This window comes from Onychomys torridus, chromosome 23 (genome assembly GCF_903995425.1).
Source record: "Onychomys torridus chromosome 23, mOncTor1.1, whole genome shotgun sequence".
NCBI lineage: Eukaryota > Metazoa > Chordata > Mammalia > Rodentia > Cricetidae > Onychomys > Onychomys torridus.
The window spans coordinates 52607017-52634336 of NC_050465.1; the positions used below are offsets into that span (position 1 = coordinate 52607017).

Here is a 27320-nt window from a genome sequence, read left to right on the forward strand (position 1 = left end):
TAGATATGGAAAAGGCCTAAATGACTTCGCTAAGTGAGATAACTTCATATTTCATGCAAACCTCGGGAAATAATTAAGCCTCCAGTGCAGTTCTGGGACCCGTGCTCCAGAAACTGCCACCATAAACTCCATTTTCATTGGTAGTATTGAGATTCTCTCATCCCTTATTGCCCTTCATATATCATCCCCCTTTAAGGCAATGAGAATTTGACACATAAATAAAAAGCAAGCGATTGTTTCAGGGAGGGGATAAACATGATTCAAATCCAGCCAGGAGCTTTATCATCAGCTTGGGAGATTGTAATGTTACTAGACAATCTTATACAAAGACTGAGAGGGGATATTGCTCCTGTAGTGGGGAGGTTTTAAAAAGCATTTGAAAAACAAAAAAAAATGAAGCCATCTGCCTCATTTAAAATTCTATAGATGAAAAAGTTCATTATATCATACACATTATCTCAGAAGGCATATGACCTCATACTTTAGACCTCACATTTAATTCTGATAGTGTAGCAGTTATTTCACCTAAGATCCAAGTAGCCCATTGTCTTGCTGAATCTATGCTTAGGGGGAATTGTCTGTCAGTTCATCTAAACAAGATGTGTGGGGTGTGGGTAGCAGTGGATTCTCCATCACTAGTTCCATCACCAAGAAAAATGTAGTCTTAAATGGACTCTGTCATCTGTTTGGGCTCCCATCTCCAAAACAGGTGCAGCCACAGGTGTTAGAATTGGTCTCTGTGAGAAGCCTAGTAAGGAGACCTCAGCTTCTATGAAGTGTCTCAACATCCTCCATGGTGGCAGATAAAATGCTTTAATGACATTTTAGTTAGCACACTGTGTTTTCTGTTGTGGATGGATAGGAAATTTTTCTTGTTTCTAGTCTGGGTTTAACATCTAGAAAGGATTCCTATACTGTTAGTTTGTGGGGGAAGCCACCAAACCCTTTTCCCAGCACTCAGGAGATAAACCTCACTTAGTTCTTAAGTTCTATCATTTGAAAAACCAAATTTAATTTTAAGCAGCAGTGGGAAAGGGAGAGTTTGGACTCAACTATGTCAATGAGCTGAAGAGGGTCACTGGGTGGTATGTCCCCAATCAAGCTGGAGTGGGGTGAGTAAGAAAGACCTTGGCTTCTCACTTCACTCTGAACCCACAGAGGTGGACACTGCCCATAGGCGGCATATGTGTGCACACCCAAGCCCAAGTACTCAGTTGCATGCTTCCCATCTCCCAAAAGAGTAAAATAGATGTCACTAATCATGTACTGAGGATGGTAGCTAGGTGAGAGAAAGAACATGCTACTAGACTTAACAGTAATTATTTCACTATATGTTTATCTCTAAGCATCACGCTAAATGGATTAAGTTTTTAATTGTTATTCAAACTTCAATAAAATTGGGACAAATATTCTGGGTTTGTGCATACCTATGCAAATGGGTCAGAAATTCTGTTTCAATCATGTATTTTCAGATAGAATAAGGGTACTTCCTTTTAAATATATGTCATAATAACTACTGGGAGGTGTTATCTCTTCTTTCCCAATGCTTGAAGCAATAGTTTTTGATTTTGTGTTGTGTCAGCCTTCCTTGGTGGAGTAGAGGAACTGTTCCATAATAATTCCGCATGATAGTAAACTGTGCATGTCAATTTAATTGAGCTGGAGGTGCTCAGACATTGGTTAAAAATGATTTCCAATGTGTCTATTAGCAATTCTGGATGAGATTAACATTTGATTTGGTAGACTGAGGAAAGCTCTTTGACTGATCTAATTTAAGGGGGAGAAGGGTCAATCTAGGCAGTTACAGATGTGAATAAAATAAAAAGCCTGACTTCTGAGAAGGGACAATCTCCTTTTGCATGATCGCCTTTGAACTAAAGAATTGGTTCTCTCCTATACCCAGACTTGGATTTAATCCCCCAAACATTGACCTTCCTGTGACTTTGATCTTACAGGGTTTGGGTTGGAATGCATGCCCACAGTGGGCCTCAGATGTTTGAACTGGGACTAAAGCTATAGAATTGGCTCTCCTCCATTTCCAGGTTTCTCATCATTCCATAATATCACAAATAGTTTATTTCTAATAAAACTCTTTCTGTATCAATATCTAACCTATTAGTTCTGTTTTTAGGGGAAACCCTGAAAAATCTACTTAATGTGTGGTTTTTAATTAAGTAATTCAAATCTGAGAAATATACAGAGACCAAAAATCACTGCAGTGGCAAAATATATTGAGCAGTGAGTATCTGTGACAAAACTGAAGGCATGCATATTTTGAAAATCAGTTTTCACCATCAGTCTAGTTTGTAATGATTCTGAAGCATTCCTGGAGGTATGTACCCTGGCCTAACTTCTCCTGCTGAACTACAATCAACTTTTGATTTTCTTAAAAGATTTGAGACTTCACTTGAATATATGTATTCTAATTTAAATAATGTCAGTCAAATAATAAATAATAAGCTGACATTCTTTTATGCACAAATGACTATAAAATAAATTTTCATTTCATCTTTTAATAGTGGATTTTCACTGTCATGATACAGAGCTTAGTTGTAACACCAATGATATGAATTGTGATTTAACATTTTGTCTTTTATTCTGCCTTTATGAAATACAAGTTTCTCTGTCACAACACAATGAAAGAACTCACTCATTCAACTGACATTCATAAACCTCTAAATAACCTTAGTTGTCACTTAATATATTAAGTGGATCAACAGGGCACAATTTTTTGATTTGGTAGTTTATATACAATGAATGTGGTCTTATATGCACATAGTATTTGGTCTTAAATAGAAAGGTCTCAGAAATGTCAAACACCAGTGCGTGCATTTAACTTGTTTCAGACCTCCAGAGTTGAAGTTCATTTTCATTCATACAAAAGTAAATGGTTGGATCAATGAGAAGCTACATTCTCCTGTTACTCCATGTTAGTGTTGGAGAAAAATTGAAAAGAGTAAAGAATTAAAATAAATAAAGACTTTGCTACTTTATACATTTAATCCTTAGGAAGACAACATCTGTGCACAGAGAAGGAATGGATTCTTTCACCCAGAACTCTACTTTTCTTTCCAATAATTTATCTATCTATCTATCTATCTATCTATCTATCTATCTATCTATCTATCTATCTATCTATCTGTCTGTCTATTTATTTAGGTTGTTTTTGTTTTTGTTTTTTGTTTTGTTTTTTGTTTGTTTGTTTGTTTTTTTGAGACAGGGTTTCTCTGTGGAGCTTTGGAGACTTTCCTGGAACTTACTCTGTAGAAAAGGCTGGCCTCAAACTCACAGAGTTCCGCCTGCCTCTGCCTCTGCCTCCTGAGTGCTGGAATTAAAGGTATGTGCCACCACTGCCCAGCTCCAATCATCTTTTTTAATCAAGAGAGGTATATCTTCCTCCTGTTTTTCCTCCTACCAACTCACTCCACATACAAAAACAAAGAAAAGCTCAACTACTAGTTTTTATGGAACATAGAGAATCAGATTCCATTAGCTTTAATTAGGAACGTGATATGGACATAAAAAGTATTGAGATAAACAAAGAATGGTGAATAAAACAAAAAAAACAATTGTGTAATTACTAAACTCATCTAAAAATCATGCAGACTTCTTATGTATGCAAGTTTTCCCAGAAGACATACCTGCTGGAATCAATTATCAGAAAAAAATATTATTGAAATCATCTGTTATCAAAAGCAGACTCTAAAGCACCTGGGTTACATTTTGGCTCGTTTTATGTCAATTCAACACTTGTTAGAATCATTTGGGAAGAGGGAACCTCAACTGAGAAAATGTCCTTAGCAGACTGGCTGGTGGAATAACCTGTGTGACATTTTCTTGAATGATGGGTGATTGGGGAGGGGGGGTGCAAAGACCACTGCGGGTGGTGTCACCCATGGATAGGTGGTCCTGGGTTGTAAAGAAAGCAAAGTGAACAATCCAAGAGACTCATTCATGGCTTCTGCTCCAGTTCCTGCCTTTAGGTTGTGGCCTTTGCATCCCTCAGTGAAGGATGAATAAGCTGTGTTGCGAAATAAACCCTTTCTTCCCCAAATTGCTTTTAGTCATGGTGTTTTACACAGCAATGGAAACCATACCTACAACAGTTGAACATATCACGAGTTAATTTTAATTGCTAAAGGAGTCAAGTGTCTTTTATTTCCATTGCTTTTCTGAAGAATTTACAATCTAAGAATCACCTTGAAAGGTGCTAATTTACTTTGACTATGAAATGCCTCTTACAGACATGTGTGCTGAATACTTGGTCTTCAGCTGGTGGCACTATGTTGAAAGTTGTTGAAACCTAAGGAGGAATGGTCTACCCAGAGGAAGGAGATCATTCAGTGCAATTTTTTAAGGTTCTACCTGGTCCCCAGTGCCTTTCTAGCTCTCTGCTTCCTGTCCATCATGAGGCGAACAGCCTCCTCTAACATATGTTCCTACCATCACTCATGATCTGATTTATAAGTGGCACAGAATCAGTGGAGCCAAGGACTGCATAATCTCTGAAATCGCTGATCAAAATATGCCTTTCCTTTTTTAAAGTTGTTTTCTCAAGTATTTGGGTTGCATCCATGCAAAAGTGACTGATAGGTACCAGGGAAAACTGGCAATTATATATGTATACACACACACACACACACACACACACACACACACACAATCATGAGGAGGGTGCCTCATTTCTTTTTAATATTTAATCAATTTTTATGCATCCAAGTATATTTTACCTACATGTATGTCTGTTCACCATATGCATGGAGTGCTTGCAAAGGCCAGAAGAGGGCATCAGATCTCCTAGGACTGGAGTTACAAGCACCAGCAGCCATGTGAATGTTGGGAATGGAACCCAGGTCCTTGGAAGAGCAGCCAGAGCCCTTAACTCTTGAGCTGTCTCTCCAGCCCCTCCACTGACAGACACGCTTTGATAATCACCACTAATGCCAATGGTTTCCAACCTAACATGAAAGACCAGGGAATTTTCTGCTGATAAAATTGCAAACTCATAGAGCACCAGGAATAAAGCCCACAATAATGTAGCAGAAGCCCTAGCAGCACTGAAGACTGTCTCAGGATTATGAAAATTCTTGGCCTGTACTCAATAGTGGGCTTCCCAGATGCAGCAACAGCAGCAACGAAGTTTAAAGCTGTAGGATGGCAGGTGAGATGGCTCATTGTGTGGAGGTGCTTACCATTAAACCCACCATTTAAAATGCCGGTAATTCTACAGACTATTTTAATAAAACCAAAATAAGACAGAACAATCATGACATTGAATCTTTATTTTCTTGATTTTGTTTGCTAACTTTACTACTGTTTTTTAAAAAGTCAAACAAGTCTAGACCATTAATTATTGCCCCTGACTAGTGTGCTATGTGTTTTGGTATCTAGTCAATCTGAGTATGTTGGAAAAATAATCCACACAAATATATATAAGTAGATTATGTGCTCGATCCGCAATCCACATTGAAGTACTTACAATAATATGCTATTTAACATATCAATAGAATTTATTGATATTAAGAGGTTAAAAGGCATGGCATAATTTCATTTGTCAGATTCTCCTAGATCAGGAAATAACTCCCAAGTATCATTTTCATAGCAAATGACAGCACTTACCTTAGCAATCTGGACACACCAGTTCAACAGCAGCTGTGATCCTATGTTATCCTTGTGTTCATGGACATAGTCCAGCAGGCAGCCGTGGGGCATCAGCTGGGTAACCAGCTGGATGGTGGGGCTCAGACACACACCCAGCAAGCGAACTAGGTGTGGGTGATCCATGCTTGCCATGATCAGAGCCTCCTGTAACAACAACAACAAAAAACATAATTCGATCATTTCAACTCAGTATTCCTCAGTATTTTCAATACTTACACTGGATGAAACGTGTACAATGGATTCTAAAATGTACTCAGCGAGCCAGGTAGAGTGCTTATGCCTTTCATTCTAGCACTCAGGGAGCAGAGGTGGGTGAAGTTCTGTAAGTTTAAGGTCAGCCTATTGTACACACTGAGTTTCAGGCCAGCTAGGGCTATACAGAGAGACCCAGCCTCAAAGAAATTATTCAGTAGACTCAATTAACAATGTAAATATATTTATTAAATTATTTCATGCTTAGACTGATACAGTTAAATAAAATTAAGCAGTAAATGGTCTCTACCACAAGGTGAGTGCTGTTATAGAGCACTACCTAGTAAATCAGAGTCTGTATTTTACTTTTTATAGCATAAACAATATAATATTTATTTTCTGCCAATTGTGTTAAAAATGAACACTACACCAGATACTTTTAATTTTTAATCTTATCTCTAGAAAATAATAACCATACAAATGTAGTTATTCCCAAGAATAATAAGGTGACCCTAACAACTTACCCATTATTCATGTAGAATTAGCATATGTAAATAACATATGTAAATTCTAAAACTGTAAATAACTAATTATAATCAATATGTCCAATGCTGATTAATAGAGAAGAATGGGGATTTTAAAGGGCTTCTTGCTCCATTATTTTTATGTTTACTCAAAGGTGTTTCATTTTTAAAAAAAATTAAAGAGATGTCCCACTCATAAACCTATAGAGATTGAGAGCTAAGTGAAACAACAAAATTTCACCTGGATCAATCTCTTCATTTGATGAAATGAAAACCAAGTCCATATTTATTTCATATTGATATTCAATTAAAGAAGATGTGAATATAGCCTTATTACATTACATAGTACATCCTATAATTAGCCTCTAATTTAAAGTTATTATAAATATTAACACTACAGTATGAAATATATGACTAACAGATATGATTTCAGTAGAACTGTTTCAAGGCTCACTTAGGAGCACTGAGGTTACAGATCTGGCTCTATCCTTTGTGGTGGCATATCAGAAAGGACTGTGGATTTAACTATCAGGACAACAGGCAGAGGAACATTCTACAAAAGCGGAAGCAGTGATGGGACATGGATCATCCTGTCCCAAACCATTGCTTAGTGTTACACATTTTGTGGCAGAAGCTGAATTCTCTGTTTTACTTCTGTCTTCCGAGAGGAGTAAGCCCTTCAACTAACTGTTCCCTTTTTTCTGCAGGAACCTGGTGAGCCACGGAAAAATTCATGTGGCCCTGTGTGGATCTACAAGGTTAAAACAATTTGGTGTCACTTACTGTGGAGCTCAGCAAACATTTGAAATAAAGCCATGTCGTTATAAATATTTTACAAATCTGAAGGTCAGCTGAATTTAATATTATTATATTAATTTATGTAGTATCAACCGGCTTTATTCATAATATAAACCCGAAGATTTTTTCCACCAAATTATACATGTATACATGTCTCAAATATACAATGCACCAAACACTGAGTAAAAATATCTACTCAGATTAAATATCATAATTAATTATACATTAAGTTAGATATTTAATTGATATGAAATGCTGGATGGCTAATTAAGTTACATTTATACCGATTATATTCTGCTTCTTACTCTCTTGATGGATCCCGTTTTTTTCCTATGTGTTAGGATTACTAGGTTTTGTACAGTCTTCCCAGACTCCTAGGTAGGAAATTAAGTCTAGAAGTATGACTTGTAGGTATGGAAACGTAGCCAGCAGATATAAGAAGCTAGTGTAGAAACCAGGAACCTTTGAGATCCCCTGGCACATTTAAATCAAGGTGAGTCTCTATAATCATTACAAAAGCAACAGTTACAACCATTGTTTGATCCTAATTTTGACCATGTGATTAGTTAAAAGAAATAGACTTTCTTCGCTAAACAAATAGGAAACTGAGTCTCAATGCTTTATTCTTCCAAGGTATTGGCCTTGTCAGTAGCAGGACCAGTTTTACAACATACTTTCTGATTACTTGTGCAGTTTTGTGTCCAAGGACGCAAAAATATTGTCAATTTTCCCCTAAAGTTTCATCAGGACTTTACACTGTAGACATTTATCTTGTTAGCAAGACAGCTTCAAACACCTCACATTAGCCATAATGGAATGAATCAAGCCAAATTACACATTAGTTACTGAGGACCAAATAGAATCAAACAATAGATGCTCATAGGTAAACTACATCCCTGATAATATACTTCAGGGGAGGACAAAGCGAACGGCTTTCTGACTTAGTGCAGCACACATTATAGGCATTTCCTAAGGTGGAAAGATCGCTGATGCCTAAGGTAGAAGAACCACTATGCAATTATTATTTTCCAAAGGATAAAATACATAAAATGCCTGTTTTTCTTTCTATAATTCAAAGAATAATGTTAATGACATTCTCTACATACATTTGAAAAGTTTACATTAGATGACTTTTCATGTGAAAATTGAAAGTTCTCTTTAAAAAAAATCTATTAGTAAGTCTTGGCAAAAAAGCTGGGTTTGTATTAAGGAAAATTGCTCATCACACTACAAAGAGTATTTGAAACTAAATTGCAGAGAATTTGCATAATTGTTCTCTCTCTCCTTTTTCTTTGCTTTTGTTTTTTAGAAAGAAAAGATGAACAAGACACTAATTGTAGGTTTTATTTTTTCATAAAGGAAATAGCAGATGGCTTTTTGGAGGATAGGGGAATAGATAAAGAAAATGGAATGTGGATTCATTTAAAGCAATAAATAGGCTTGAGAAGTGGGGAGAAATCCCAATATTTTAATCAGGGAGTGTTTGTGTTCAATAGATTACTCAGTTTTTAAATTAATAATGTCCTCAGTTTCTTATCTCTGCTGGTGACTATAGAAGCAATTTTGGAGCTTATCTGATACCACTGGAAAATGCCACCAAAGGGCAATGGGATAAATATAACTCGACAGGTACATTACCTAAAAATTTTCAAGAAATTAAAAATTATTCTGCCTTTGTTTTTCCTATGGCCTTGTAAATTTTCTTTTTCTTGTGGGTAAAGAGTTTTCCCATTGGAAATGAGGGAGACCACCAAAGGTGCATGGTGGGAAATTCTAAAACAGGGATATTTTTCTCGATAACGAGATCTGCTTTGAATAAGAACATTTAAAAACAAAACAAAAACAAACAAAAACAAAAACAAAAACACCAAGGGACTTTAGGACACACAGAGCTCTGAAGGAAGTGCAACATTAGTCTGTAGCCATGTTATTTGTATCTCTATTTTTCTCCTGAAAGGAAGACACAGCTATTTAACAATAAAGGTGAGCAGTACTGTTTTTCACACTGGGGCACTACTTTCTCAGTCAGCAGATATATGTACTTTGTCACTTGAACTTGTCTGATTGTATCACACAAAACAAAAGAAAATAAAGAAACACATAGCCAAGTGATACTTCTGGGCTAGTTTGCTTAAAAATGAAACATGTTTACTTCAGCCAAACTTTCACCGTTTCATTACGTTTATAGATCATTAATTCAATACCCTCCAGTGGCAAATGGAGAAAATCGCATCACCATTAGTGACAAGAAAGACAGAAGGTTACAGAGAAAATCAACAGATAGAGAAAATGTGGATGTGCAATGCAAAGATCAGCAGGTTTGTGGATGCTGGAGACAGATGATGCCCCTGAAGACAATGAAAATAACAGGGATGGACAATACTAAGAAATTAAGTTTAGACACAATGAGGAACCTGGAATAAAGTACCTCATCTACTCTAATGTTATATACAGCTATTATGTCACAAATGGTACCCAATGAAGAAAAGGTATGAAATCTACACAGGTTCCTTCATGTCTTGAATAAATAAGAACTTATAAGTGGAAGAAAGTTGCCAGCAGTTTGGACAGGCTGAATTAATAAGTTATCATTTTTAGTTTTCCATGAGGCTCACCTTACCCCATAATCACTTTTGAGAACATAAACAATTAAGTCTAAGGACCTTCCAATCCATGAAGGCAATAGTTTCTATACTGCATTATTCATTCATCCAGAAGCCATTTATTACGTTCAGTCAGCATTCACCACTATACCACTTGAAGGCATCAGTGAAGAATTTTACACAATGTAGAATTCTACTTTCTGTTTGTGGTTTTTACATTTTTCTGCCTCACTTGTTACAGTGAATTTCTTCCACCCTAAATTGATCTCTTTAGTCTTTTGGTGACACATCACTTGACTAAACATATTTACTGAGGACCCACTATATTTGTATTGTGAATGATGTTGAGTCTACTATGCCATTTACATGTATGAAATTTTTACTCCACTGGTGATACACTCAAAAATCAGGAAAACAAGGAGAAACATGTGGGTTTGGCGGAATGGATCATAGAATAAAAGCACTTGAATTCTGACGAACCAAGTTCAATCCCTAGAATTCATACCTGAAATAAAAAGCAGGAACACAGAACCAGCTCCATAAATTTGTCCACTGATAGCCTGAAGATTTTGTGATTAGATGTGTGACAGGAAAGTGCATCCACACTTAACATAAATAACAATTTAAAATTTCTATAAGCCTCCAAATAATTATAATTTATGACAACGACATAGAGGAAAGAGGCTACTATACTAGACCGAAAACTGGTGTCTGCTGAGCCCGCTTTAGATGGGGATAGTTAAGGAAATCTGCTCTGAAGACTAAGTCAGATATAGCAACACTACAAAAGCAATAATACCCAACAATACCTGAAAGCCTGGTATATTTGGACACTCTGAGGGTCTCATATGCATGGAGTTTGGCAAAGCTCTAAGTGAAGGTTTGAGATGAGGTGAAAAGGTAGCTGCGCTTGAGATTATGTAGGGCTTTGCTATGATGTTAAGACTGGATTTTCTCATAAATATGTTACTGTCCAGCTTCCTTATGCTTCATTTACCTCTATTATATCCTGACTTGAGAGTATAACAAACCTTTTGTTTTATCATATCATTTCTCTCTTTGATGTTTTCCTTTGGATATTACTTGGCTGAAGGCAACCCCTTTCTTCTCCACATTTGAACATTCAAATAATGCTAGAGAAAAATCAGAGGTTCATGGGGATTTGCCTCAAATCCCCCTTAAAAATAGCTTGTTTATAGTTTATTATTGGTTCCTTATTTCATTAAATGTAGACTCTACTTCAGAGCAGAAAACAATCTTTTTGTCATCTAAATATTAGAATGCAAACCATATTGAACACCATTATGCTCCGTTCCCTGGAGATCTAATTTCATTATTTGTCTGTAGCATGACTTCATCTTCACTTCTTTTGGCCCTTTCACTGTACCTGTAAGCTTGTATAAGTGGCCCATATTCAAGAATGAAAGCTCCTTCATAGTTGACTTATGTTTGTGTTAGAAGTATTTGATATTCTCAGTTATAGCACATCACTTTATGTTCCTGCTATTTTGAGAGTGCTGGTTTTCCTCCTTATGTGGTTAACACTAAAATTGCTCTTGGTAAGATCATTAAATGTGTCCTTTCACAAAAGTCAAGAGGTCTTTTTTCTTGTTCTTATTTTTTTTTTTAACTTGAGTCGTTTTATCTCACTGGTCACTTCGTTTCTTCATCACACCTCTGTAGCTGATCATTTCTTTAATTATACCTTAAGTCTTCACCACAATTATTCTTACTACAAATATGGATATCTACTTTTTCCTCTCCTATCTCAAGTTTGGAAATGATTCAATGCTTTTTCTTTAATATTTTTGGCTTTTATTTTCAATCCTGTGTATTCATACAGATCTGTACTCCAACCTCTCTGGGGCAGAAATTTAAAAAAAGTAAGAACCATCTCAGGTTTTTTTTTAATTGCTCTGATAAGACACTGTGGCCAAGACGACTTACAAAAGAAATAATTTAATTTTGGGCTTAAAGTTTCATAAAGTTAGAGTTTGTGATAGCACAGTAATGGAATGGTGACAGGAACAGCCAAGAAAGAGAAACACTGGGAATGGAGTGGGTCTTTTAGACTTCAAAGCTCCTCCACCCTCACCCCCATGATATGTCTCCTCTAACAAGGCCACACTTCCTAATCCTTCCCAAAGAGTTCCACCAACTAGGGACCAAGTATTCAAATATACGAGCCCATGGGAGCCATTTGTACTCAAACCAGCACAACGATGATGGTGGAACTGTCCAAACACCTGGGACCAATTCAAGTTTCACAAGACTTAATAATTTGAAGGAATAAAAATCATATCATTGTCTCACACAGAGAAAACAAGGGCACATCCTCATCATGGTCTAAATGTTCACCCTTGTAAACATGAGAATTATGCTGCACCCTCAGCCTGAGTTTTCCCACTCCTGTAATTTTAGCTGCCACTCCTGAACAAACATGGACAGGTGTTGATACATGTGCACCTCCATTCAACGCACATCCATTTACTTAGAATTATCTGCTAAATGTTTATAATCGCCTATTGTTTCTTGAAAGCAGTAATGTAATCTAATATTTTTCATTGTTCTATCAAGAAATCCTTTTTTATCATATATGATTATAGTAAGGATATAGTATAATTTGACAAATAAATAAGAAAATTCTTAGTATTTCCCCTTCCCTACTTACTGTATCTTAAAAATCAACTTATATGTCAGATGCCTCTGTCAAATGTAAGGCATAAATTAATTTATTTACAGATATGGCTTGCATGATACACTTTGCTTGTTTTGTAGATAGCATAAATATTTTTAATTGCACTTTAATATCTTAGATTCGCATTTGACAACTGGCTTTAAAAATTTGTATTTGGCATTTAAATTTCTATTATTTCCCATTTTACTCTACCTGTCATATTTTTTTGTCCCAGTATAGCATGAATCTACACTCTTGCAAGCACTTTTGTTTTGACTGGTGCTTGAGTTCAGGTGGAAGTCTCACCTCAGCCCCTCCCCCCCATCTCCCTCTCTCCAATCCCTGCCCTGTCTCAGAAAACCATCCACAGGGCGGCTCTCCTCCAGAGACGCTCAAGACCACACCCACAGGGTGTTTCAACTGTCCCCCAGAGAATGCCCATGTGGTTTTCCAGTTTCTTCTCCCTGTCCTCTCTCTGGGGGGCAAAAATTCATCTGGGAATATTTTACCCATTAAACCTGGACTTTTAATTCTTAATTCAGTTTGATTCGGTTTGATTTGGATTATTCAGTAGGCAGAGAGGCTTAATATTGGGGTATAGAAACCTTTCAACTGTGATTTCATTTTATTTATTTATTTATTTATTTATTTGTTTGTTTATTTGTTTATTTATTTATTTGTTTATGGTTTTTCGAGGCAGGGTTTCTCTGTGTAGCTTTGCGCCTTTCCTGGAACTTGCTTTGGAGACCAGGCTGGCCTCAAACTCAGAGATCCTCCTGGCTCTGCCTCCCGAGTGCTTGGATTAAAGGTGTGTACCACCACCACCTGGCGTGATTTTATTTCTTTGGTTTTAAAAAACAGTCTATTTTTTTTACCCTACCCAAAAAAAATTTCCTTGGCTGTTTTTACAAAGCTACATGGGAAATCTTAATATTCTAGGAACTGAATAACTACTTGTAGAGTTATATTGAACGTGGTGAAAGTTGTAATAAAGACCAGAATGATGTTGTTTAGGCTGTCCTACCTGCTCTGACACAAATGGTCCGAGAGAATGCCCCCTATACTTCCCTTTGTCCCTCTAATTCCCTCTCTACCCTTTCCTATTCTTCCACGTGTTCCAAGAGACTGGCTGAATGGATGGCAACTGTCTACCATGTTTTCTGCCTCTTATGTTGGTTCAGCCAATGAAAAACAGCAATCCAAGATTGAAGACTTGAGAAGATATGAGGGGAAATTCTCAAACAAAGGACTCACGTGATGTCATTAGGGCAACCTTCCTCTTTCTCATTCAGGCTTACCTGTGTTGTCATAGTCTTGGGGTACTTTAACAAATATTGTTCATGTATCTTAAGCCTTCCCATGCATGTCTTAAAAAAATCCCTTGGGAAAATTCTTTCATTTCTCCAACTCACTATGCAATATGTGTATGCTGGTATTCTTCTGATAGTCATGCTACACAAATATCTTAGATTAACATTGCTTATTTGTGAAATGAGAAATTAGGGCACTGAGTACAAATACATACCTATATGTGACCAACATCCATCTATTTCCATGTCCGATATTATCATCAAACTCTAATCCCAGGAATCTGGGAATAATAGCTGATTTGGGAAAAGGTGTATAGAAGTAAGACTGTTAGGGTGTTTTTTTTTTTTTTTTAAAAAAAAACAATTATAAAGATCATCTCATTATAAATGGAGATTCCAAAATCAACACATCCCTAGATGAGAGGCAAAGGGATAGGAAAACTCAGAAGCAGAAGACAAATAGAAGAAAAAGAAACAGTTGGAGGGATGCAACCATAAGCTATAGAATACCTCCTGGTACCCAAAGCCAGAGGAGGCAAGAAGCCAACATAAGCAGAGCATTAGGAATGTGGGTAGTCCTAACTACCACCATCACATCAGCGGTCTAGTCTACAGAACTGTGATAAGCATCAATATTACTGTTTGAAACTCCTGAGTTTGTGGTCATTTGTAACACAAGACATTAATGCAGTTGCTGCTCCCTTCAGACCTTCAGGAGGAATAAGAATTGTTCTCCATACTTCAGATAAACAACTGATCTGAGAAGAAAAAGTGAGGCTATGTGCTGTTGCCTGGATTTTATCCACACTTGTAAAACAGGCGTTCCTAATGAATCTCCTTTAACATGGATGTACTCAGAGTCTAATTTAAACAAGGCAGACACTTTTAATCACTTAGTAATTAGCATAGGATATACACTAGCTAAATGATATAGGCAAATAACTTATCACAGTGCACAGCGGACACTTAGAATTTTACCTACGATGCAGTGTTTTATTAAGCCAACCGCAGCTAAGGGAGTGAAATCGATAAGCAGCAAAGGCCTTGCTGAGCATCTGAAACTGGTGAGGTGAATGGGCTCTTGATCTTTCAAAGCCTAGCAGGGTTGTTACAAATGCAGACAGAGAAATTCTAAAAACCCTCCACACACAATTTTCTTGTCAGTACGCTAGGCCTATTTAGGCCCAGGGAGAGCTAGTCATATCTCTTCCTATCCCAACCTTAAGCAATCAAGGGAAGTGGGGAGCCAGCCAACGCAGCTTTTGGACTTAAAAGAAAACTTCAAGAACACAGAATTTTCCTTTTCAAAGAACTGTAGTTGTGGCAACAACAGCAGTCAATACCAAGAGATGTTAAAGAAGAAAATAAAGATGAAGAGAGAGTAATACAATCTTGTACTCCAGGCAGAGATATTTCATCGCTTCCTGATTAAACCCATCCACTCTACAGAAGGAACTCACACTCTCACTGGTAACATTTCAAGACGAATGCAGAACATGGTCAGCAAGCAACGATATGGATCTTATGAAGAGGCTCTGCAGCGTGCTGAAAAGAAACAAAATACTTACCTAAACTTACCAACCCAGAAACAACTTTCCAGGCTATGGATTCTGCTACCAGAAGGAAGGAATAAAAACTGACATCTGAATAATGCCAGGGACATTTAATATTTTTCTTTGTACCAAAATGACTTTCTAGTAAGTTATGCAACTCTTTCAATAAACCTATAGTTAAGCCTTTGAGAGCTTTCTCACCCTTAATAAACTTCCCAAAGGTTCCAAAGCCACACATTAGGAAATTCCATCAGGTACTAACAGTATCTACTTCTTACTGACTTGTGCCTGGAACAATGCTCTTCAGTGTCCCCAGGAAAACACTGAGTTCCCAGGGTTATTATGTTCAGCATTAGGGCAATGTAGTAATAGCTTGACATGTTTAACAGGGAAAAGCATTCACCAGAATTCTGACTCACTGGTAGCCAAGGTGAAATTTGAATTGGCTTCTCAGTTCAAGCCCATCCATAACTTTTTCCCATTATATCTTGGTAGGTATTGCAGTCAGTGAGGGAACTTGGTAACCTTAGTGGAACCTGGGTTTATCACTGTGCCCTTTGAGGAATGATCATGAGAGATGAGCTGGTTAACAAAATCCTTACAAAATGATGTTCTAGATGGCACTGTCCTCTTTTTTTTTTTTTTGATGAATAAGGTGAGAACAATTTGTATTCAATTACTTGAAATTAGTCCTTCAATAATAAACATGTACAAAGTCTTTGTAGGAGGGGCGAAGACAACCTATTCTTTCCTCTTCTTATTGTTACAAAGAGAAAATTGATTAGAATGATCAATAACTTTCATAATCAAATTTGACTTTGACTAGAATATTTAATTTTGGTAATTAATTTTACCTAATTATTTAGGACTTTGTATGCTATTTTGTACACTTTGGAGAATTCACATGCTATATTATTTTCCCCTATAATCTCTCTATCAAAGGAAAATATCTACTATTTTTAATCTGCAGGGATAGTTTCAGTTAATTAGTAACATTTATATTAAAAACTTGTAGCAATAAACAAGTGAAAATATTTAAGGAAATCTTGCCTTCACTCTAAATGAGACATCTCAAATATACCTCTGGTAATGAAGTAGGCAGGGCTCGTGTAGTATGAATCTTAAAGAATCTTATTAATAAAATAAAACCCGAGGCCAGTTATCATGGTGAACGCTGGAAGATCAGAGAAACTGTTTCCTCAGACTGGAAGCTTCTGTGTCCTCATCCCAATGGCTCTCAGCTGAACTGTGTGCTGCTCCAAAGCCTAAAAGCTTAACCAGCCAAATGCTTAACTAACTTAGTTCCTGGTCCTCACGCCTTATATACCTTTCTGCTTTCTGCTATCACTCCTTGGGATTAAAGGCGTGCGTCACCATGCCTAGCTGTTTCTAAAGGGGCCTTGAACTCAGAGATCTGGCTAGCTCTGCCTCCCAAGTGCTGGGATTAAATTCATGCACCACCACCACCCAGCTTCTGCTATGGCTTGCTCTGACCCATTTTCTAGCCACCATTTTTTGGCTTTGTTCTAGTGGCTGTCTGTTCTCTTACCCCAGATAAATTTATTAAGGTGCACAATATTGTGGGGAACACAATACCACCACAGGCTGGATTATTTATCACTTATCCAAGATAAAAACATAAGTGACTTTAATTAAGTCTTCAACTGTTTATTTACTTGTCTCACATTCATATAGAATAATCCATACACAGAAATATTTTGTCCTACCACCGGTTTATTTCATCTCTTTTAATTTTGTAGTGAACTTAATGATTAGCATCAGATGTATTCAATTTGAATCCTTGATTTATATGCATGATCTTAAATATTCATATCAGTGTTACTTTAATATTTAACACTGATTCTGTTATCAAGGGTATCAGTTAGAGGCAATTATAATGGACACAAAGCTGTGATTATATGGTTTTCTTTTATGTATTTAATACAGCACCTGTAAATAATCTTACCACCCACATATATCATAGCAGTCATAATAAACCTAAAAGAAAATATATGGTATAACAAAAGACCCCAATTTCTAATGTCTTTCCCTTAGGGGTCTATGAGTCGAAGAGAACATGTGTCTCTGTCTAAGGCACAAGGCACACACTATGTGTGTAAGAAATGTGGAAGTGAAGGGACTGTGGAAAGAGATCCTTTATGAAATGAACCTCTGCATGAACGTCCAACTTTGTTTGAATGTTTGAAAACAGCCACTGAAAATTCATCAGTAACTTAGAAACTGCAGATCATCTACTGATCTTAGAAAATTTTATCTTCTGCCACACACCTCAGACACAGGACTTGGAGGAAGCAAGCTGGATCTGACCTGGAAGCTTCCTATTGGAGGACTATCTCTCATAGTCTCTAAAGGTGCTATGCAAGCTTACAAGTGAGAAAAGCGACCAATAGTCCTACCCATCTGTAAAGACTAGGAACAATGGCTAGCACAGTAAGATATGCCCAAAGTACAACAGTAGCACTTATATCTTGGGGATAACCAATCACCATCTATTTGGATTCAAGGACCACTTCATAGGAAGGAATTCATGCCTGGTACTGAAAACCTAGCAAGTTACTCATGGCTGATGAAGGAATGGGCCCTAGGGGAGAACCTATTACTACCATTTCACTAATCCAGTATAATTCTCAATTGCATCCTAAACCTATTCTTTTATTCACACATAGTACATCTCTCACCCTCCCTCCATAAAAGAAACTTGTTTTTGCATCAAAGAACATTGCTAGTTAAAATACAGAGAACAGCTACTCCAGGGTCCCCAAACTGATACATCTATAACACAACCCAAGGTTCAGGGAACATCGCAAAACAAAAACAAAAACAAAAACAAAACAAAAAACAAACAAAGAAACAACAACAACAACAAAAAACCAGGATTCTGCTGAGAGATTGTGTCCTCTTTCTAGAACAAGAAAACTGCCCCCATGAAATCACATTATGGTTGCTTAAACCAGCTCCCCATAATGACATCAACAGTTGACACGTTAATGTAGAATAGAAGAAATCTCAGCTCTAGATGAAGAGCTACTGACAATGGGTGCTAAGAGAGTGAGAATTAGACTTCTCTAAGGATGAACTTCCTGATAGATCACCCAAGCACAAGTGGTCAGCCCTATGCACACACAGATGATAACACTAAATGAAACCAGTAGCTTGTAGGTACATATACAATAGGATTCATGTGCATAAGTAACAATCATCATTAAAGACACATTAGAAAGAATATAGTGTCTTATATTTCTATACTCATTGCCTCTGCAAAGATGACATCATGGCCGTTGTATTTATCAGCACCAACTTCAACTAGTTTTCAAACCCCATTAATGTAGGATCTTACCTCATTAGTAGCTATAAAGTTTAGTAATAGTTATGGGAAACAGCAATTTTTTCAGTCATTTATTAATTTAGTCTTAACGTTGATTGAGAGTTCAATACACTCTACAAAGACATAACAATTAGACATATAGTTTACCCCTATTTAGGTAATATCCTATTAGATGTCCTTAAAATCCACTAAAAGGTCATATGAATTAACAAATATATAACAAATTGTGTTCTAATTTTCTATCATTACTTTTGAAGAGATAAACTATAGTTTTACCGATAATGAATTCAGGCACAAAAGGAAATCATTGTTGAGAAGAAAGTTTTAAATTTATGTATAGGTGGAAAAGCACATCATAAGGAAAAAGAATGAGTGACGATTGCATGGTGGAATATTGAGGAAGAAGGGATGTAGAAACCGATTCATAAATTATTTCCAGAGCCTGGCCTATGTTCTTCTGTTTCGATTATAGGAAGCAAGTCATTCTCTTAATCAATACTTAAAATTGCCCAACTGTACAGGTTCTACCTGTCATTACCATATATATCAATAATCTGATATAATATGGGAAAGAAACTAGTATAGAATTGACATGTAACTCTCACCTAATAAATAACTTCTAAAATTAAGGAAATGGGAAAGTATTGCATGCCTGGGGAATATAAGTAGGTGAACTCCCGTGGGGCATGTTGTACCTGAGGGAACATGGTGAGGAGTGAAGGTGTATTGGTATTAAGACTTGGTGGAGGTAGGGATAGGAGGGTAAATCATCCTAAGATTTATATGTCTTCTAAGAAAACGGTGATCAGTGAAATATTCTTTATCAAGAAACTAATGTGATCTGGTAAAACAATGCCCAGGATAAATAATAAAGGAAAGTTCTTTGTCTTAGTCAGGGTTCCTATTGCTGTGAAGAGACACTATGACCAAAGCAACTCTTACAAAGGAAAACATTTAATTGAGGCTGGCTCACAGTTTAGAAATTTAGTCTATTATCATTGTTGCAGGAAGCATGTTGGCATTCAGGCAGACATGGTGCTAGAGAAGTAGCAGAGAGTTCTACATCTGGATCAGCAGACAGCAGGAAGAGAGAAACACTGGAACTAGCTTGAGAATTTGAAACCTCAAAGCCCACTAACAGTGACACACTTCCTCCAACAAGGCCACACTTCCTAACAGTGCCTCTCCTCTGAGCCTGTGGGGGCCATTTTCATTCAAACCACCCCAGATCAGAAACCAGAAGTTTGTTTGGGAAGTTGTTGTCCATTAGTAAGAAAATGGGATCTCAGCATAGACATTAGGTGAACTGTCAAAGGATTTTGCATTCTTTTAAAGATCTATGTTTGACCATTATGGTGGCTGGATGTGTTTTCAACAGAGAACTGTGAGTCATATTGTATAAGGATGAAGAAAACTTGATCTTTATTTGAAGATAAAAACTTTTCTACTCTTGGTCAGGCAGTGGTAGTGCATGCCTTTAATCCCAGTAGTCAAAAAGCAGAGGCAGACAGATCTCCATGATTTCAAGGCCAGCCTAGTCTACACAGTGAGGTCCAGGACTACACATACAAAAACAAAACAAAACAAAACAAACCCTTTCCTATTCTTTCTGCAAAGTTACCCTCTAAATCTGCTTTACTGCAGTAGAAATGATTTGTGTTTAGTGTGCACAGTTTGGCTTCTGGGCACCTTTCTTTCCCAACATCTCCCATCATTGTTTTTATTTTTTCAAAGTTTACATCTTTTCTGGGACTACATTATTTCCCCCATCAAATTTCATGCTATCATGGACCAATTGAACCCACTGTTTTGTTCACATATATGCTTTATTCACTGTAGGCATGATATTTGCTTTTAGACCATTACACTATACAATTCTAAAAAAGAATAAATGAAGTCATGGTATCCCCAAAACACACATCTGCTATTCTCCACAGTTTTGCAAAGATACCATATCATGTATATTAGTGTACAAGCACCATGTACATGTACAGAGCAAAGCTTTATTTCTTTTAATTGATTCATTTTTATTTTATGCACATTGGCATTTTGCCTGTCTGCCCGTCTGTGTGAGGCTGTAGTCTTCTCTGGAAATGGAGTTCCAGAGAGTTGGGAGCTGTCCTATGGTACTGGGAATTGAACCCAAGTCCTCTGGAAGAACAGCCAATGCTCTTAACTGCTGAGTCATATCTCCAGCCCAAGAACAAAGCTTCCTAAGGGAAGAGGCAGTTACTTGTAGTGGATAGCCATCCCAGCATTGGCCTGGAAGTTCCAACCCCCATTGAGGCTTCGGTAATGGTCATGCCCACAAGGCAGGGTGGAGGAGGAAGCAGAATACCCAGGATCGAGAGGAGGTGCTTTCTCTCTTGGTTCTGGGACCCTGGACGCTGGAGGTAGACCGAGGAGAATTCTTCAGAGAACACCTGCTATACCTTTGCCAGACCCTGCAACCTACCCCGTCATTTGTAAGTTACCCCACAAAATAAACCTCCCATTTAACTACGTGGAGTGACCTTAATAATTTCACCAATAGTTACTCTTAGCTGTGGTCTCTCTTGATTGCTGCTGCTTTGATGCTTTGATATCACATCTGCCTGTGTGTGTGTGTGTGTGTGTGTGTGTGTGTGTGTGTGTGTGTGTGTAACAGACTCTGAGGCAATTCTACTTTGCTAGTCTAGGTCCTTTACAGTTACAGCTCCCAGACATCCTGACGTCCCTGGGCAATATTTACCAAGTTGTAACAATCTCTTTACTAGGATCTGTCGTTCCTTAAAAAACCAGACTGAGCTAAAATAAATGGCTACAAGAAGACTATGATTATTTTAAGACTTAAAGTTTTTAAAATTAAGTTACTAGAAAATGTTCATGTTGCTTCTACTTTTAAGAATTCCTTCCTTCAGTTTGTTAGATTAGAGGAAATAGAAAATTATTTATGATAATATACTACCATAAATTATCTAGATGAAAGGTAAAATGATTCATATATTCAGAGTAATCATTCATCAGATCTTCAAATGGTATGCAGAAACCACTTATAGTAAATAAATTCTTAGTTTTTTGGGGTTTTTAATTAAAATTTATATGAATTAAAATCCACAGCTGTGTTAAAGTATGTACTGAAACCGGAGAACCTGAAATTTATTTAAAAATTTAAAGAAAGTGCCAGTATTTGCAAGTTCTTACCAGTTTCAGTGATTTTTAAGCATAAACTAGGCAATTAAATGTGAGGTGTGATTAAAGAAGCAACATACTTCAGAATATTCATAATATCAGTATGGAATCATGAAGATTTTTAACATTAAGGATTTTTGCATGATAAATATATTTCTTTTTGAAAATATGGTGGAAATATTTAAATACTTTAGCAGTTATTGGCAGATATACTTGTCTTTGGAAACAAAACCTTGCATATATTCTGAGATAAATCTTTGAAAGTTTTATTTTCAGAGGAATCATAAAATAAAGACCTGCACTGGATCCAAGACCACATAGCCATTGGTGGTCTTACTTACTGTTGGACCCTACATGCTACAACTGACTGACCTGATGGGTATGATGTGCCCATTGGTACAACAGCAGAAGACTGTTACAACTTAATCAACTGCTTTCTAATTAGGTTTCAGGCCTGCTTCTAAGGCTGGAATTCATGACTGGTGCTATGAATCTGTCTAGAAGTCTATGGATGGTGGGAGCATAGGGCCTAGGCCTCAACCTTCTATTGTTATTTTGTGAAATGATCATGTTGCCATACTGCCTTCTAAGCCTATGGGCCTGAGGTTTTCTCAGCCTTGGTGAGAGAGGTTTCTGTTTGCTGTGAGCAGAAGCCAATGTGGAAACTCATTTCAGTCAATGTGCTGAGAACGGGTGACTATGAATACTCAGTGCTAACTGGGAAATCTTTAGCCATCCCTGCCAAGGCTCACATCACTTTGTAAAAGAGGAGAAAGAAAGAATTTAAGGTGCTGGAGGATGGGGAGGATCAAAGAGAAATGTTGTCTTTTGGATATGGCATGCCTCATGTCCTCACTGTGGCTATGATTATTTGAACTAATCCTGCACAAAACCAAGCCAGCAAAAATGTCAGGATGGATGGAGGAGGAACTAATGAACAACCTTAGTTGGTAGCTTCTGGGCTAGTGTGATCATCTTTCTTCCAGTGTCTGACCAGAGGGAGGTCGCACATGACTAGTGAATATCTCCACCTACATGAACATATAGCCAGCACTAAATAGACTTAGTGGCTAATTAAGAGAAGAAAGAAGAGGAGAAAGAGCAAGAAGGGGAGGAGGAAAAATGGGGCAATGAAGAAGAAGAGCAGAGTGAGGAGGAGGACATAGAACTTTGAGTTGGAAGTTTGGAAGATATTCAGGAGTTGGAGGAAGCAATGTGGGGATGGCTAGGATCATATTTCACAGTATGCATGTATGACATTCTCAAATAAGTTTTTTAAAGTTTTAAAATGAAAAGAATTTAAAATATAAAAATACAAGTATTTATTTAGCACTGATTATTATCCATCCATATTCTAACAATGGTTAAGTTACATACCACATGACCTCAAAAACATTAAACACAGAACAGAAACATCACTATTCAATGCTTATCATGAACAACATATTTTCATGAAGAATCTTCTGGTGGAAGAGTGATGGAAGGGAGTAAATTTTTATCATAGATTTCTTAAATCTGAATAAGTTATAGTAAAATATATTAATAAAACCATAAATATTTATGGAAATATAATTTTTAAATTACGTACATTCTCAAGATTTTGGAAGCTTAGTCTAACAAATTGTGTTTTCTTAATTAATTTTATATTCTTAATTCTGTATTATTATGGTGCATGCACATAGTGCATGGGAGTGTGTGTGTGTGTGTGTGTGTGTGTGTGTGTGTGTGTGTTACCCCAAATGTGTGGACAGAAGTTAATGTGGAGTTGGTTCTTCTTTTCCAACATGAAGTGGGCTTTAGGGGTTGAACTTAGGAAAACAGCTTGTTGGCAAGTGCTTTACCCACAGAACCCTCCTGCTACCCAGCTATTGTATATTTTAGGTAAAGATGTAAAATAGTGTACCTATGAATATATTTATTCAATGCTTTTTTAAGCAATAAGAGAATAATTTACAGTAGTCTTTTCTATGGATATGATATTATTATAAACCATGTAATTCGTGGACAGAAAGAATATAAAGGTGCCATAGAGGTTACGTCTTATCAATTATATTATCAATGTTTTCCATCCCTTTTTTTGTTTGATTTTAAAAACAAGCACCAGAAGAAAGAAATTATTGTTTTGACTTTGCCTTTTTGGTTTAGTTTTATAGTAGAAATAAAACACTTTAAAAGTCAATTTGAACTTCTACTTTCCATTAATTCTGAGTTTACTAGAAAGAATTGAAAAAAAAATAGGTATTACGATAAGAGATATAGGGTGCTAGATAGTCTTCTTTCTCCATTAATTTTAACATAATTGCAAAAAGAAAAGTTATGTCCACTATGCATGTCTGAACTGCCTCAAGGAAGATCCAATTAGAAACTGATATGGTTTAGAAGCACAGCATGCATATTGAATTTAGGCACACGTCTCAAATAAAATAATGTTTTGTTCCCTTAGCTTCATAATTCACCACCATTGAGCAGTGATTTTCATACACCTGTGGATTAATCCTGGGTGCTTCCCTTTTAATTATTGTGTATATTTCACAAGTGAATAGATAAAATTTGGTATTTCTGATTTCAATACATGGGACAAACACTCAATCATACATTTACAATAAGTGTATTCACCAAGATCATGAGAGCAGACTAGGGTAAGTCCTAGGTGTCATAGTGATTGTCTATCAACTCACATGATTTCAGTCTGTGGAATAAGAGAGCACAGTTTTAAGAAGATTTTTGGGATCCTTGAGGACATGTGATCTATTCTGACTTAGAACAAGGTCAAAACACAGAATTTGGAGTGTCCAACTCATCTTCTATACTGCTGCCTCTTCAATCTGGGACTTTAGCATGCAAGGATCAAAAGTACTTCTCAATCTTAAGAAACATAAAAACATACTTCATGCTTGAGCCCTTCTTGTATAAAAAGTAGAAATTGTATCCTGACTTTAAATATCTGTATGTACATAAATATTTTAAATGCTGATGTATACATGTATGAATATTTTATGTATCTGTGTATGAATAATATATACTGATATCCACCTATTATAATATACTACGGTTCTGCCTCATTCTAAGATAATATATGCACAGATCCATGTATACTTAATCTGTAAAGGTTTAAAACTGTGTCTTATTTATTTGTTGTTATAAGGCTTATTTTTACTCTACAAAGTAACATTTTTTCCATTGCCATATCCCTCATTAAAATAATGCATCTTTAAAGGATTATCATGATTAGATAGTAAGACAAGCCTGCAAATTTCCATATAATACCTGGACCAAAACAAAATAGCTTTCTACAGGGGTAGAAAGCCAATCAATTATATGAAAATGTGCTATTTAAGGTCACATACATTGACTCTTTAAAATTAAATAAAATGGATTAACAAATCCAATCACTATTAATTTATTCATAGTTATAGTGCAAATGAAACAGAATTAAATTATTCAAAATATCAGAAATTTAAATGCTGCATTTTCTTTACAGGTTAATTATTAACATAAATGAGACTTTACTATTCAGTACTAGAGATCGAATATAGTATATGTTAGGCATGTGCTGTATGACTGAGTGACATTGCCCAGCCTCCACCCCCTTTCATTTTAAATTATTTTGTATTTTTTTTTTATGAAACAAGTCTTTTTAATAAAGATATTTTAATGCATACTTAAGCAGCAGAGTTAAGAGAAATGCTTGGAAAAAAGCAATACACAATGGATGTGAGTTTCCAGCAGGAGAGTCAGCTAAGTCTTAAATCTCCTTCAGAGAATAGATTTCATGGTGGCATTTTCACATACACTTAATTTGTTCAATTCTGCCTTGTTTTCTTCATTTCCTCTTCTACATCACCCTTCTCTTCTATCTCCAATGATCCATTTTTCTCCCAGTCATTTCTCTTCCACATTTGTATTACATATGTTATATTACCCTTTCAACCTCTCCTTTGAATCTTGAGATTCTATAGCATCTCATCTGCCCTTTTGAATGTCCTGACCTCTATTAACACCCACTCCTACATAAAAAGCATGGGTATACCCATAAAAAGCTCAGATGGACACATGAGAGAGAGTAGGTGATTTGTCTGGCTGAGTATAGATTACCTTCATTAATATATGTTTTTTTTTTTAACTTCCATCCACTTCCCTGCAAAATTCACAATGTCAGTTCTGTTTATGGCTTCTTACAATTCCATTGTGAACATGTATCACATTTTAATTATCTAGTCATCTGTTGGTGGACATGTACGCTGATTCTTTTTCATTGCAATTGTGAAAAAAAGCAGCAAGAAACATGATGAGCAAAACAATATCTGTGGAATCTTTTTGCCAGGAGTGATACAGTTGGGTTAGGCTATATGGTAATACTATTTTTAGTGTTATTTTTTTTTTAATAAAAATTCCAAACTGTTTTCCTTAGTGGCTACACCAGTTTCCACTCCTAACTACTGTGAATAAAGTATTTTCCCCATGTCCTCTGTAGAATTTGTTGTCGTTTGTTTTTTTCACTGGAGTGAGACGGAATCTCAAAGTAGTTTTAATTTTTATTTCTCAGATTCAAAAGTTTTCTTCTAGAGTCTATTTGTCGGCTAAGAACAGAATCAGATCACTGCGAATACAGGTAGCTTAACTTCTTTTGAAGTTTTTATCTCTCATATAGTTCTCTTATCCTATTGCTCAAGACTTAGACACTTTATGAAGCAAGAATAAAGACAGGAGGCACCTTTGTCTCATTCAGGTTTTACAGGAAATGAAGATTTTCACATTTAGTACAATTTAGCCATGCTTGGCATATACAGCCTATTATTTTGACACACATACTATTTATTAATGGTTTCTTCAAGGCTCTTATGATGAACACGTTAATTTTGCATCTACCATGATAATCAAGTAATTTCTATTTTTAAGTCTATTAAGCCGGTATACTGCATTTATTAACTTGTGCATTCTCAATAAAGTTGGTATCCTTGGGATGAAACCAATTTGGTTGTGATGAATAAACTTTTAAATGTAATTTATGAATTCAGTTTGCAAGTATGTTTGTAGCTTGAATCTTAAATGGTCTTATTAATAAAATCAAACCTGAGCCAAGTATTGGGGTGAATGCTGGAAGATCAGAGACACAGAACAAGCCACAGCTTCCTCACCTCGCCAGTTCCTCAGCTGGTCTTGTTTCCTCAGACTGCAAGCTTCTGAGTCCTCATCCAGATGAATCTCAGCTGAACTGTGCTGCTCAAAGCCTAAAAGCTTAACCAGCCAAATGCTGCTAGTTTCTGGTCCTCACGCCTTATATTTCTTTTTCTTTCTGCTGTCACTCGCTAGGATTAAAGGTGTGTGTCTCCATGCTAGCTGTATCCCTGAACATACAAGAAATCTGCCTAGCTCTCCCTCCCAAGTGCTGGGATTCAAGGCATGCACCACCACCACCCAGCTTCTGCTATGGCTTGCACTGACCCAATTTCTAGCCACCATTTTTGGCTCTGTATCTAGCGGT

The 27320-nt window shown here is 36.6% G+C and overlaps 1 protein-coding gene across 1 annotated transcript in view; it reads right to left on the reverse strand.

Annotated features, from left to right (window-relative positions):
• Positions 1-27320, reverse strand: part of Erbb4 (erb-b2 receptor tyrosine kinase 4) — a 1064935-nt gene that overhangs the window by 167579 nt on the left and 870036 nt on the right. The window contains exon 20 of the mRNA XM_036172732.1: positions 5620-5805. Coding sequence (XP_036028625.1) covers positions 5620-5805 — 186 coding nt within the window. The remainder of the gene's footprint in view (positions 1-5619; positions 5806-27320) is intronic.